The following is a 12,654-nucleotide window of genomic DNA, read 5'->3' on the forward strand; positions in this document are numbered from 1 at the left end:
GCAGGAGGCCCCATTAGCTAAAGTGGTGCTTCAGGTTAAGAACAGTTTCAGGTTAAGAACGGACCTCCAGAATGAATTAAGTACTTAACCCAAGGTACCACTGTACCTTTTAATGTGCCCTTTTCCTTGAAGTTTGGTGCATGTGTGACTACTAAAGATGTGGTGTTAGTTTTTTTAATTTGACATGTGGAATTTCATTAGGATATGAAGGCGGAAGTGTTCCCAAAGCTGACACTGACTGTTCTTCTAAGTCTGCAATGATCCCTCCAGCCAGATTCTGTATCCTACACCATTTCTAATATTGGAGCCCATAAATTTAAAAGAGCATTCATTCTGTTTGCTTCCTCAACAGACCTGTTTGTTAAAGTTCAAGTTACATTTGTACAGACTCGCTCAGGCAATGCGGTTGCACAATTTACCCTGCCTAAGCAGAATGTGTTTAGCTAGAGAGATACACAAGGAAGAAATGACTCAGCTTGACAAAAAATTCAGGTATGACTCCTTCAATGTGAAGTTCTGCCCCCACCCCTTATGCAGTCTTGTAAACTGAGCACATTTTGATGGAGACAGGTGATAAGAAATAGCTTGCTGTTTTTCATAATTAGGCTTAAAAGAGCTGATATTAATATTGCCATCCAATGGAGGGCAGCGGAGGGAATGGCTTGGCCTTACAGTGATTCAAGAGCTACGGTTGGTCAATCCATTTATTAGGTAGTTGGTAAACAGCTTGGATTTTACAAACTTTATCCAGTGTCCATAAACGGTAAGCCATCACGGATGCTAAGGCACTGGTGTACTATGCCGTTGAAAACCCAAGTCTGTCAAGAGATTAGCTGCTATATTTTGCACCAGATGAAGTTTATGAATCCTATGTAGAACATTTTACAGTAACATAGTCCTGCAGTTAGAAAGATAGGCAGCTAGTTTACCAGGTTTTGAGTGAGTTTCAGCCATCTGTCTTCAGTTATCAGGCAGAGTTGGTGAAATAATCTTCTGTCAAAAAAAACATGGGCTGAAAAGTGTTATGTTGTGATACTTTTTAAATTAACATTTTCATTAAACAGAAAATTGAAGGGAGCTAGTAATTAGAAGCATTTTTGCATTAAATTTATGCAGCTTCTGTTATATACCAAATGAAAGTTCTGCTTAGGGTGTGGGTAGATGAACTTTGATCTACATCTTCAGTGGTTTGAAACTTCCTTTTTTCAGTCTATGTAGCAAATTTCCTATGTACATTGTTAGCTTTGTACACAGTTACAACTACCTTAGATTGTTGTGGTTTTGTGTTTGGCTTTTATGTGTGTGGTGATTTAAAAAACCCAACAACACTCAACTTGATCTTAACATTTAAAATAAAACTACTACTACTACTACCATATATGTGTCAGCTATTGGTCACAGCAAAAATAAATAAAAGCACTGAAACAACAGAATAGAACAGATATACAGCATACATGTACTTGAATAGTGATACATCTTTGCCTCAGACCACAAATCAACACACTGGGTAATCTAAACTATCCCAACTTTTTAGAGGATGAAAATGATTGTAAGCAGGGAGCCAGGCAGGCCTCCTGGCAAAGGCCTTTCAGTTGGATTTTAAAAATCGTAACAATATTTATTTACTGTTTTATCATATATCACACTCGTTTACAACAAAATGAAAATATAAAACCAAACAATAAAATCGTGAAAAGTGAATATAAATTCAAAACAAACTACATTTATGCTTGTAGGACGAAGTGGAAGACAGGAGTGCCTGGCATGCTCTGGTTCATGGGGTCACGAAGAGTCGGACACGACTAAACGACAACAAATTTAATGTTGTTCACCTGATTAGATCACATATACAGGTTATAAAATGCATCTATTAAGAATTGACAGTTTTGTTTAGTGGTGACATATCTTCTGCAATGTTTTTTCTTGGTTTAGATTCCTTTAACTTTATGGTGTTTTGTATTATTGAGCATTCTGTAAAAAAACTTTTCCTTTATCTCAGGTGTGAAGAATAGAAGCATGTTCCCTCTGAGATCTTCATCCACAGACGTGATACAGAATGTCTTTAAGTGAAAGGAACAGTGTGGTTTTTGCATATGAATCTTCAGTACACAGTGCCAATGTTCTGCTTAGTCTTGACGAACAGAGAAAGCAAGACCTTTTTTGTGATGTTACCATCTTAGTGGAAGATCAGCGATTTCGGGCCCATCGCTCTGTGCTTGCAGCCTGCAGCAATTACTTCCGTTCAAGAATTGCGGGTCAGTTGGAACCTGATCTTATTATTTTACCTGAAGAGGTAAGTGCTGCTGCTGCGGCTGCTACCTAACTCACTTCCTGTGTATGCTATTCTACCTACTCACATGCTAAAAATGTTGTTCCTGCTCAAGGTGGTGTAGATATTACAATTAGTGAAAGCATACAAGTGATGTTTAGAATTACTATGTCAAGCAGCCATAGAATGATTTTCTGGGAGGGCAGAAAACCTTCTGTATTAGTATTAATGATTTGACTTAGTAGCTGTCTATTACAGAAAGTCTCTTAAGCAACTTACAATAAGGTTAAACGCCAAAAAGCAATGACATGAAGAACATCATTATTATTGCAGTTAATTAATTAATTTTGTATACTGGCCTCCATCTGTACATCTCAGGGAGGTTCACATTGTAAAAATACAAGGTAAAAACACAAGATACACTATAAGGTACATTTCAGTAAAACAGTACACTAACTTGCAAGCAGACAGACTACTAACCAACATGTCACATTCTGTCAAATGCCTGGGAGAACAGATATGTTTTAATCTGGTGCTTGTTTATTATTCCAAGATTATAAAGTCTATGAATACTTTGTGCCCTGTATGAGATAAAATAGAGGATGATCCAATCTCCTGCCACATCTTTCCCTCACTAATTTCTCAAAGAGCTTCATGTACATATTTTCATGCTCACGATTATCCCCTTCAGTTTATATCAAGTGTAAATCTGCAGATAATTGCATCAGCCACTCCTTATTTCAGAGGTGTTTGTCAATAGTGTGAGAAAACAGATGTATCAGTTTCTTTCCCTACTAAAGATACAAATACAGGCTCACTTATGTTGAAAGGTTCTGAGTTTATAAGGAAGAGCTTAACAGAAACCTTCATGATTCCCAGACAACCATGTAAACAGTTCTCTAGAATAACCACAATTACATTAATTCTGAAACTGACAAAAAGAACTTCTCTTGCTATGCAGTCCTTCTACATGCACTTCCTCTATTTTCTTCCACTTGAATTTCCATTTCTGTAGCTCCTCAATGTAAATTTTTCTCTTTCTGTAAAAGGGGAAAAAAGTATATAGAATTCCTACAACAAATGTAATAGATGGTAAGCCACCGTTTGCTTGTGTCTTGAACAGTCTTAAGTGTGTTGCATCCTGGTGTAGTGTCCTGTTCTACAGCTAACTTCTTTTTTTGAATACTCTAGGAACCTAAAAACTAATACAGTGGTACCTCTGGTTACAAACACTTCGGGTTACAGACTCCAGTAACCTGGAAGTAGTACCTCGGGTTAAGAACTTTACCCCAGGATGAGAACAGAAATCACGCGGCAGCAACAGGAGGCCCCATTAGCTAAAGTGGTATCTCACGTTAAGAACGAGCCTCCAGAACTTATTAAGTTCGTAACCAGAGGTACCACTGTACGAGTTTTTGATTATATGTGTTCTTGTACAGTTTAGCCACTATTCTCTCCAAGAAGTATAATCCAGGCAAAGTAGTGGGTGTGCTTCAGTCAAGCCACCAGTGTCACAATGCTTGTGGTACCCTATAAATCATTGCTGTGGCATCTCCAGCTCCTAGAAATTGTCTGTCCATGCTCTTCTGTAATAAAAACATCCTTCATACAGCAGAGATAGCTTAGTAATAGCACCAGGAGAAAACATCATAGGGATCAATATCTGTACTTTTACAAATCCATTATATTCCAAATGAATTTACTTTAAAATTTTAACAGAATGCATTGAATTAATTTAGGGCTTGGTCTAAAGGTACATATTGCTGAAGTAAAATCTACTTCAAGATCCATATCCTTTTTGCAGGAAAGATGTGTGAAACAAAAATAGATTATCCATCTGCTTTTCAATAATTATTATTAAATTTTGCATGTTTTAATATCAGTTTTGCATTTTGGTAGAACAATTCCAGGGTTTCCTTTCATGGAGGAAATATGATGTGTTGGCATTGACTCAAAAGTGGAATACACACACACCCACACACACCCCTCCATAGTCCCACTTTTGTTGCTCAGTTAGTTTCCAAAGAATGTGAGTACTAAATACCTACTCCAAACGGGCACTGAAACATAGTGGTACATGGCCATCACATACCTCCTCCATTCTTACCCCCTCAGATATTAGAGCAGCAATGGGTGCACGTAGAATGAGTTCCTTATTTCAGCCCCTTTGAGCATGTTTCTTTCCTTTATACTGCAACTTTACCACCATGTTTGCATTCCACGTAATGTATTGATATTTTCACAAAACCCAATGAAACATCTGTGTAATATATGTGTGTTCCAGGTTACCAGTTTTGCATGCTTAGACTTCTAGTCTTCAGCTTCCAATCCTTCAACTATTTTCATTAGTCTGGTAACATCAATCTCTAGTACGTCTCCTCATTACTTCATTCTTCACTCTCTTCTTACCTGCTTTATTCTTTTCCTTTGCACATGCATGCATATACTGCCTATGTCTTTGGCTGCAGTTACAAGATGCATTGCTCTTTCAGAAGTATTTTAGTATAACATTGCATAGAATAAGTTGGAATGCCCTATGTATAAAAATGGATTTTCAGGACAGATTGTGCCGAGGTGCTTTTAGAGTGAAAATACTTCTATAAAAAGCTGTAAAAAGTGAAAAATAAAATGCAATCTGATTACTATTCCTTTGTAGCCGCAAATAACTTTAGGTGTTGAGCCACCATGTAACAAATGTACCTATATAGAATTTATAGCAGTTCTACAAAGCATTATTTGTAATAAAATTCTGTATAGTCAAAGTGTCCTGCCAAATATGCATTTGTTCTTTTATTGAAAGTTTTGATTGATTCTCTTCTTATATTTTCTAGTGTACATTGTAGCATTTGTTTGTCTAGCAATGAGACTGTTTGAGAGTAAGCAAGCCAAAAATAAGTCTGGTTATTTAGAAGCAGTTTTAATCATAACTTGTTAATGGTTCACATTGCTAAACAGGAAGGGTTAATTTTCATACAAGTGTCATTTTTGTCTTTTGCAGGTTAGAAATTTAACATGCATCTTTTTGCTCCTCTTCCCTGCAACAGGTAACACTAAATGGATTCGAACCTTTGCTTCAATTTGCATACACTTCCAAACTTATTTTAGATAAAGACAATGTGGCTGAAGTCTGCAAGTGTGCAGAGTTTTTGGGAGTTCATGACATTGAGGAATCTTGCTTTCAGTTTCTTAAATTCAAATTCCTGGACCATAAATCCGGCCGGCGGGAATATCTCCCCCAAAAATGTTGTAAACAGCGCTGTCAGAAAGAGCTTCATAAAATAGATGCTGATGATGGGGCTCTAGAAATAGATGGTGTGGATGACATTTTACAAAATAAACGCATTCAAAATCCTCAGTTGAATGCCTGCAAAAATGAACAAAATTTGGAAATGTCTACTCTGCAAGATAATGCCAGTCAGACCTGTGAGTCTGTATCAGAAAGGGGTCATGTCTTTGGTTTAGAGTCCCTATATCCCAAATACAGGAAGTTCCAAAAAGCTTTAGGAAATGATAAAGTCGCTATTTCGGAGTCCAACTCCAGTATTAAAGAGATTGCATCCGTTCATCAGACTGAATCAAATACTACTGGTGCTATAAAGAAATCTCTTGACTGTGCAGCTGTGCAGCCAGTCGCAAAATGTGAAGATGCTCAGGTAGAGATGGAAGAAGATGGGAAAGAAGAGTTCATAAAAGAGACAACCCCTCTGTTCCAAAGTATTGAATGCTCTGTGGAGAAAATGGATTCTGCTTATGCCCCCCACAGTTTTTCTGTTGCCACTCATGGACTTTATTCTGCCTCTTTCTTAAATGCATACGATCAATGTTGTAATTTGACTTTGAGTGGTATTCAGAGCAATACAGAGGTAGCTGAAAAAAATGGCATTGTTTCCGGAGCTGGAAGTTGCAAATCAGTGAATGAAAACGTTGAGGGCCCATCTTTGAAATCTCATTTGTGCGACAGAGAAAATGTGAACAGCAGTTCGCCTAGTAATCGCAGCAGTGTGGAGAGAGAGATAGCAGAACAGCTAGCAAAAGGATTTTGGAGTGATGTTTACAGCACAGATCCAGCGTGTCAAGTCAGCTTGTCTCCTGCATCATCGAAAGACTTTACAGAGCAGGTCTGTTCCGAAAAGAAAACGGAGTGCCCATGGTTAGGTATTAGGATCAGTGACAGTCCTGAGCATGGCCCTCAAAGAACTTTTACAACTTTGAGCTCCGTCACTTGCCCCTTCATCAGTAATCTTGGAACTGAAAACAGCACTGATAATAATAGTGGAGACTGTGTTCCAGAGCAGCAATCAGATCAGTGCCCTTACACCTGTGTGATAAACCTGGAAGAAGAATCCGAAACTGATACAGAAGGAGATAGTGAATCCTGTTCTGCCAGAGAACAGGAATGTGAGGTGAGAATGTACAAAGTATCCCCTTTTCTGTCTTAAAAGTTGCATTTTATAATTCAAAGAGCTCTTTCACTTTATTACTGGAAAGTTTAAAAGAAAGCTTAAGAGTTTCCTCCTCACTTTAAAACGAACAAAGGTTTTATATAATGACAGCTTTTCTTTGCAATAGTAAATGAATTTGTTTAGGAAGTAAATTCTGTTGAAATGGGTTGCGTAATTGTGCTCATTTTGCACTTGCAACACCTGCCTTAAGAAGTATATTAAGTTTTGAAAGATGAACTGGCTGTTGGGATTGAAGAAGCACTTGTATTTTTAGACTTAGTTTTCCACCATGTGTACCTGCAGCTAAAGGTACTTCCCCATAACTGGTTCCAAGATAATAATCACCAGAATGGAATTGTCACTGCCTAGGGCTTGCCGATCAGAAGGTTGGCAGTTCGAATTTCCGCGACGGGGTGAGCTCCCGTTGCTCGGTCCCTGCTCCTGCCAACCTAGCAGTTCGAAAGCATGAAGTGTAAGTAGGTAAGGGAAGGTAAACGGCGTTTCCGTGTGCTGCTCTGGTTAACCAGAAGCGGCTTAGTCATGATGGCTACATGGTCCGGAAGCTGTACGCCGGCCCCCTCGGCCAGTAAAGTGAGATGAGCGCCGCAACCCCAGAGTCATCCACGACTGGACCTAATGGTCAGGGGTCCCTTTACCTTTAAGCACTGTAACACAGTACAATTGATACTGGATTCTGGTATGAAAATGTCAGTTTTGCATAATTTCTGTCCTCCACTGAAATATAATTGTTGAACAATTAGATATTTTATTGCAGCTAATGTAAATTTATTTCCACAAGCCACACAAAATAGCATTTGTGATCGTGTTCCCAACCAGATTGCATGGTGGTCTCTCAAAAGACTCCCCTTTCAAAATTTGGGATCATGCACAGGCCACACTTACTCTGGATATAAATACGGGTCGTTTTGTATTGTGCAGCAGCTGCCTTACTAACATCTGTCTACATAGGTAGATGTGAACCATTGAACTTTTTTGCTTCCGGGCTGCCCAGTACTCTTGCATGTGTACGCACACTTTCTCTAAAGGTGTCTAGGCACAGCTCCTCTTCTGCACAGGCATGCTCTTAATATAATGTGATCAATCTCTTATCATCACCCTCCCAACCACAGACTGGACCAACCGAGGTTCTATTTAGAACAGCATTGTGGTTCTCCCACATACTTGCTCTTAACTGATTATTGAATTTCCCTGTATTCAGTTTAGTGAACTGAACGGCGACAAGCAAACCACCCCTACAGCTTGCCCCACTAATTCCGGAGATTGGCTATACATTCTAATTGTTCACATATCATGCACAGTATGGCTTTCTAAAGTGGAGCTAGGTTTTGACGACATCAATAAGGTGTTTGGTCTTCATCTTTGAAGAACCCTGCTGCTCTTAAGTTCCTCTCATACTTAACATACCGTATTCAGAATGGCTAATATTCAGACCTGCTAAAAAGGTTTAAATTAACTTCATGTTTAAATGCTCATGTTCCTCACTTTTTGCTAAGGATTGCTACTTCAAATGCCAAACATTTATACAGAAATTCCTCATTATTGCAGATTTAGTTAGATAAAATACCATTCCTTTCCATGTGCTGCTCTAAATATTAGCACTATAAGCATACGTGGTTGTGTTTCTTTAAGCATATAAGTGGTTGTGTTTCTTTCTGAATGTGACTCTTAAGGTGATTAGATATATATTTTCACTTTTAAGCTATTAATGTACCAATCAATTAGAAAGCAAGTATTGAGATTGTTTTTGCTGTTTTTTGGCCTTGTAACCATTCACGTAAATGATTGCACTAGGACATGGGTCTCCACATTTTGAAACACAGTAGGGTGTGCAAGTTTCTAAAGCTATATTTACTTTCCAGGTAAAGCTGCCATTTAATCCACAGAAGATAATTTCTCTTTCTAGAAATGACTTTCAGTCATTTCTAAAAATGCACAAATTGACGCCAGAAGAGCTGGACTGTATCCATGATATTAGAAGGCGAAGTAAAAATAGAATTGCCGCACAGCGCTGTCGTAAGCGAAAGCTTGACTGCATACAGAACCTTGAGTGTGAAATAGAGAAACTGGTATGTGTGAAAAGCATTTTTAAACCTACATTTTCAAAAGAATCCTGGATCATTTTTGCCACACCTGTCGATTACTTTCATCATGGTTGTAAGTTTTCAGAGATAGCTATATTGTTGAGCAGCCTGAGATCTTTCTGACTCCCATTCTCTTTATACCCTCACCTGAACTGCAACTATAGCAAAGTGTCTGATGGGCAGTAAGTAGCTGGAGGGAGAAGCTGTGTACACGGAGGTGGCAGTGCAGAACTGTGCATTCCAGAGATGAGCTGGCAACCTGCAAGGAGAAGCTGAGCACAAGAAGGCTGCTGCATTGACTCCCTTCTGTCAGGCTAGCCACCTACTTCATTTGCAGCCAGAGCAGTAGCTGTACCACAGCCACCTTCACCATCTGTTTTTGCATTTTCATTGCTACACTTCTTTCTGCTAAGCAGTGCCAGGGAGCTGCTTTAATGGTGAACATAACGGTAGCAGTGTATGGAGGATTGTGTGTTTTCGCTCTTTACAGGCTCTGGAGCAGCCTTTCTCAACCTGTGGGTCCCCAGATGTTGTTGAACTACAACTCCCATCACCCCAGCTAGCAAGGCCAGAGCTCAGGGATGATGGGAGTTGTAGTCCAACAACATCTGGGGACCTACAGGTTGAGAACCGCTGCTCTGGAGGTTGTGTTTCTTTTAGGGAGATTGAGGTCATGTTGCCTCACCAATAGCAACTGTATCAGTGATGGGGGAAATTCTGTGATGGTCAAAGTGTGTCTTTTAAAAGGGTTAGAAGGTCCCATCCTGTTGCCTCCCCAGTAAATTTGATGAGTCTTTTCTTACTTCTTGAAAAACTTTACATTTTTTCTGGTATCTCTATAGGGTATTGTAGGGGATAATAATAACCTTACTGGTGGCAAGTATCTTGATGGAGGGAATTTTGAAAAATGTCCTGAAAATCTCCTTAGTGCTGCTGTCTTTATGTTTCTGAATGTGTGTTGGATCTGAGGTGTATATTTGACCCTGGTGTTTGGTATGTGGTGTCATGCCAACAAAACAAATTGCTTTACAAGTCAGTGGTGATTCGTAACGCTACCTAAAACAGCAGTCCCTGAGTCATTTGTAGTAAAGATGCCATTTACTGTAGCAAGGGCTCTTTCATCCAGAGTACACACTTTATCAGAAACAAAAAGACACTTCTAATCCACACTGGCTAACTAGTGTTGCATTTCTTCCCATTTTTATTCATACATCTTAGAAGTGAAAATCATAACGACATGCTACCCTATTACTTTATAAATATCATTCACACAACGGCTAAGGGAGCTGGGCATGTTTAGCCTGGAGAAGAGGAGGTTAAGGGGTGATATGATAGCCATGTTCAAATACATAAAAGGATGTCACATAGAGGAGGGAGAAAGGTTGTTTTCTGCTGCTCCAGAGAAGTGGACACGGAGCAATGGATCCAAACTACAAGAAAAAAGATTCCACCTAAACATTAGGAAGAACTTCGTGACAGTAAGAGCTGTTCGACAGTGGAATTTGCTGCCAAGGAGTGTGGTGGAGTCTCCTTCTTTGGAGGTCTTTAAGCAGAGGCTTGACAACCATATGTCAGGAGTGCTCTGATGGTGTTTCCTGCTTGGCAGGGGGTTGGACTCGATGGCCCTTGTGGTCTCTTCCAACTCCAATGATTCTATGATTCTAACTGATTGTTAGAACACAATTATGCTATTAAAGAGAGAAGCTGCTGGAAACATTAGTAGGTAATTGAGTACCCAAGTTTTGAAACTTGACTGTCGATTGACTATTTTTTACCACTACTTCTTGTTGTGTATGCTTCTTCAGCCCTAAGTATATGTAGCTATCTGTGTAGAGCCTATTGCTATGGGAAATCTGGATTATTGCCACCCACCTAATAGCTCTGTGTTAGAGCATCATAAACATGGCTGCTAATAAAATGCCTAACATTTTGTTCCTTCTGGTACAAACACATTCACATAGGGCTGTAAGCTTGTAGACGATGTTATTGTAAGTCTTTAAAATAAAATGCAGTAGCTAGATTCCCTGCTCAGTTTACCTAGTTGTGTTTGTGAAGGTGTGCTTCCTCCAGTTGCTTATGTGAAGTGGTCCACAGATTATTTGGTCTGATACTCATCATGTCAGAAAATTCCATCATTTACATGAGTGAAGGAGCAAGAGTCTAGGAAACATTAAGAGACATGGGTATCTTCAGACAGAACACCACTCTTCAGCATGCTGCATTTTGTCCAAGGAATACCAGTTATCTACACTGCTACCTTTAAATGGATTGAAAGTTCAGTGTATCACCCTTTCACAAATATAGCCAATTAGATTGCTGAATTAGGCCACTTGAATTAAAGCTGCACATAAGTAACATTCTAGCTTTACTTTTGAGCTGTGATCATATTCCCACCTCCTTTGGAACCACATTGAACTCAGTACTTATATGTATGGGAGTAGCTATTAGTATTGTTTTAACACTGTTCGTGAACTTGTGTTACATTTCATTTTAATTTTTGCAAATGACTACACATCAAGCCATCTAGTGTCATCCATTATTGTTTTTTCTAAACTAATCCACACACCTGGAAGTAAAATTTAACTTTGATTTAAAAAATAAAATAAAGCTGCACAGTGCATTTCAGAATAAAGCATACTGCATTTCAGAGCAAAGTACCAAACTTATAACTCTTTTGTTTTTCTGTAGCAAAATGAAAAAGAGAACTTGCTGAAGGAGAAAGATCAAATTTTGTCAACACTGGTTGAGACAAAGCAGAATCTGACAGGACTTTGCCAACAAGTATGCAAGGAAGCAGCACTGAGTCATGAGCAAATACAGATTCTTGCAAAATATTCGGCCTCTGATTGTCCACTTTCGTTTTTGGTCCCAGAGAAGGAACAACCAGCACCAGCTGATGTTATGTCTGCAACGCCATTGTGTGTAGAATTATCTGCAGGCCTTTCTGTTGCATCAACAAATGATTAGAGTTCCACTTACCAAATGTAAAAGGAGCATGTGATACAGATATGATCAAGCACAAAAAATTGTCCAGTTCCTGTAATAATATCTGAGAAAACATTGTGTCCAAAGAGGTGTGCAGAACAGTATTGGTCTTGCCAGTTTTCATCAATGAATGATAAATGCACTACAGAAAAACCGTATTTTTGTCACACTCGTACTAACAGGGTTAAAAGATTGGTTGCTTAGGAGGAATAGTGTGAATCTGCTCATGCTTAACTATCCACCATTCTCTGTGAACCCTAAAAGTAATTATGGGCTTCTCTCTTCTGACATGTGAAGGAGCTGTTGTGCAATTTAGGCTGCCAGTGCCATATGAATCAAAATAGCTGGAACAATTTGCCTTCTTCTTAAAAATTCCCTCAAGTATCCAGCCTAGATGTGTTTCAAATGAATAAATGTACCTGGTGACACATCTTTGGGAATAGTGGGTCATTTCATTAGAGGCTTTCCCCATTCTTGGCGTGTTGTTCTTTCATGTTCTCCAAGGGTCGCACCCAGTGCTGCGACAGTGGGGTTCTGTTGACATAGTGGGACTCTTGTTTCCTTTCCTCCCCCAAACACCCACCAAATCTGCTTGGGGGACCGGAGTGGACAGGAGAGGAAATTCCATTCTATCCCTTGGGCAAAAGTCCTTAGGCATTGTTGGATACTGCCCCCAATACGTGAGGTTCTGCTTGACATAAAATTTGTGCTTCTTGCTTGAGATTTGATAAGTGGTTATAAGGAGAATTAAAATGATCAAGTATTCTAGAAGGATTTCAGCTTTTACTATTAATAGTGGGACCAGTTCGGATGTATTTAAAAACTATTCTCTTAAATGGATAGTTAATTTATATTC

At 39.1% G+C, this 12,654-nt stretch overlaps 1 protein-coding gene across 1 annotated transcript; it reads left to right on the plus strand.

The window, feature by feature from the left end:
• The first annotated feature begins 352 nt into the window (after positions 1-352).
• Positions 353-12,162, plus strand: BACH1 (BTB domain and CNC homolog 1). Its single transcript, XM_082220744.1, is given in 8 exon segments — positions 353-492; positions 2,000-2,293; positions 5,314-6,672; positions 8,592-8,798; positions 11,502-11,775; positions 11,778-11,816; positions 11,819-11,836; positions 11,839-12,162. Coding segments are annotated over 7 exon segments (2,298 nt in total). The 5' UTR covers positions 353-492; positions 2,000-2,056; the 3' UTR covers positions 12,003-12,162.
• Positions 12,163-12,654: the final 492 nt, after the last annotated feature.

This window comes from Podarcis vaucheri (assembly GCF_965113315.1).
Source record: "Podarcis vaucheri genome assembly, chromosome: 4".
Lineage (NCBI taxonomy): Eukaryota > Metazoa > Chordata > Lepidosauria > Squamata > Lacertidae > Podarcis > Podarcis vaucheri.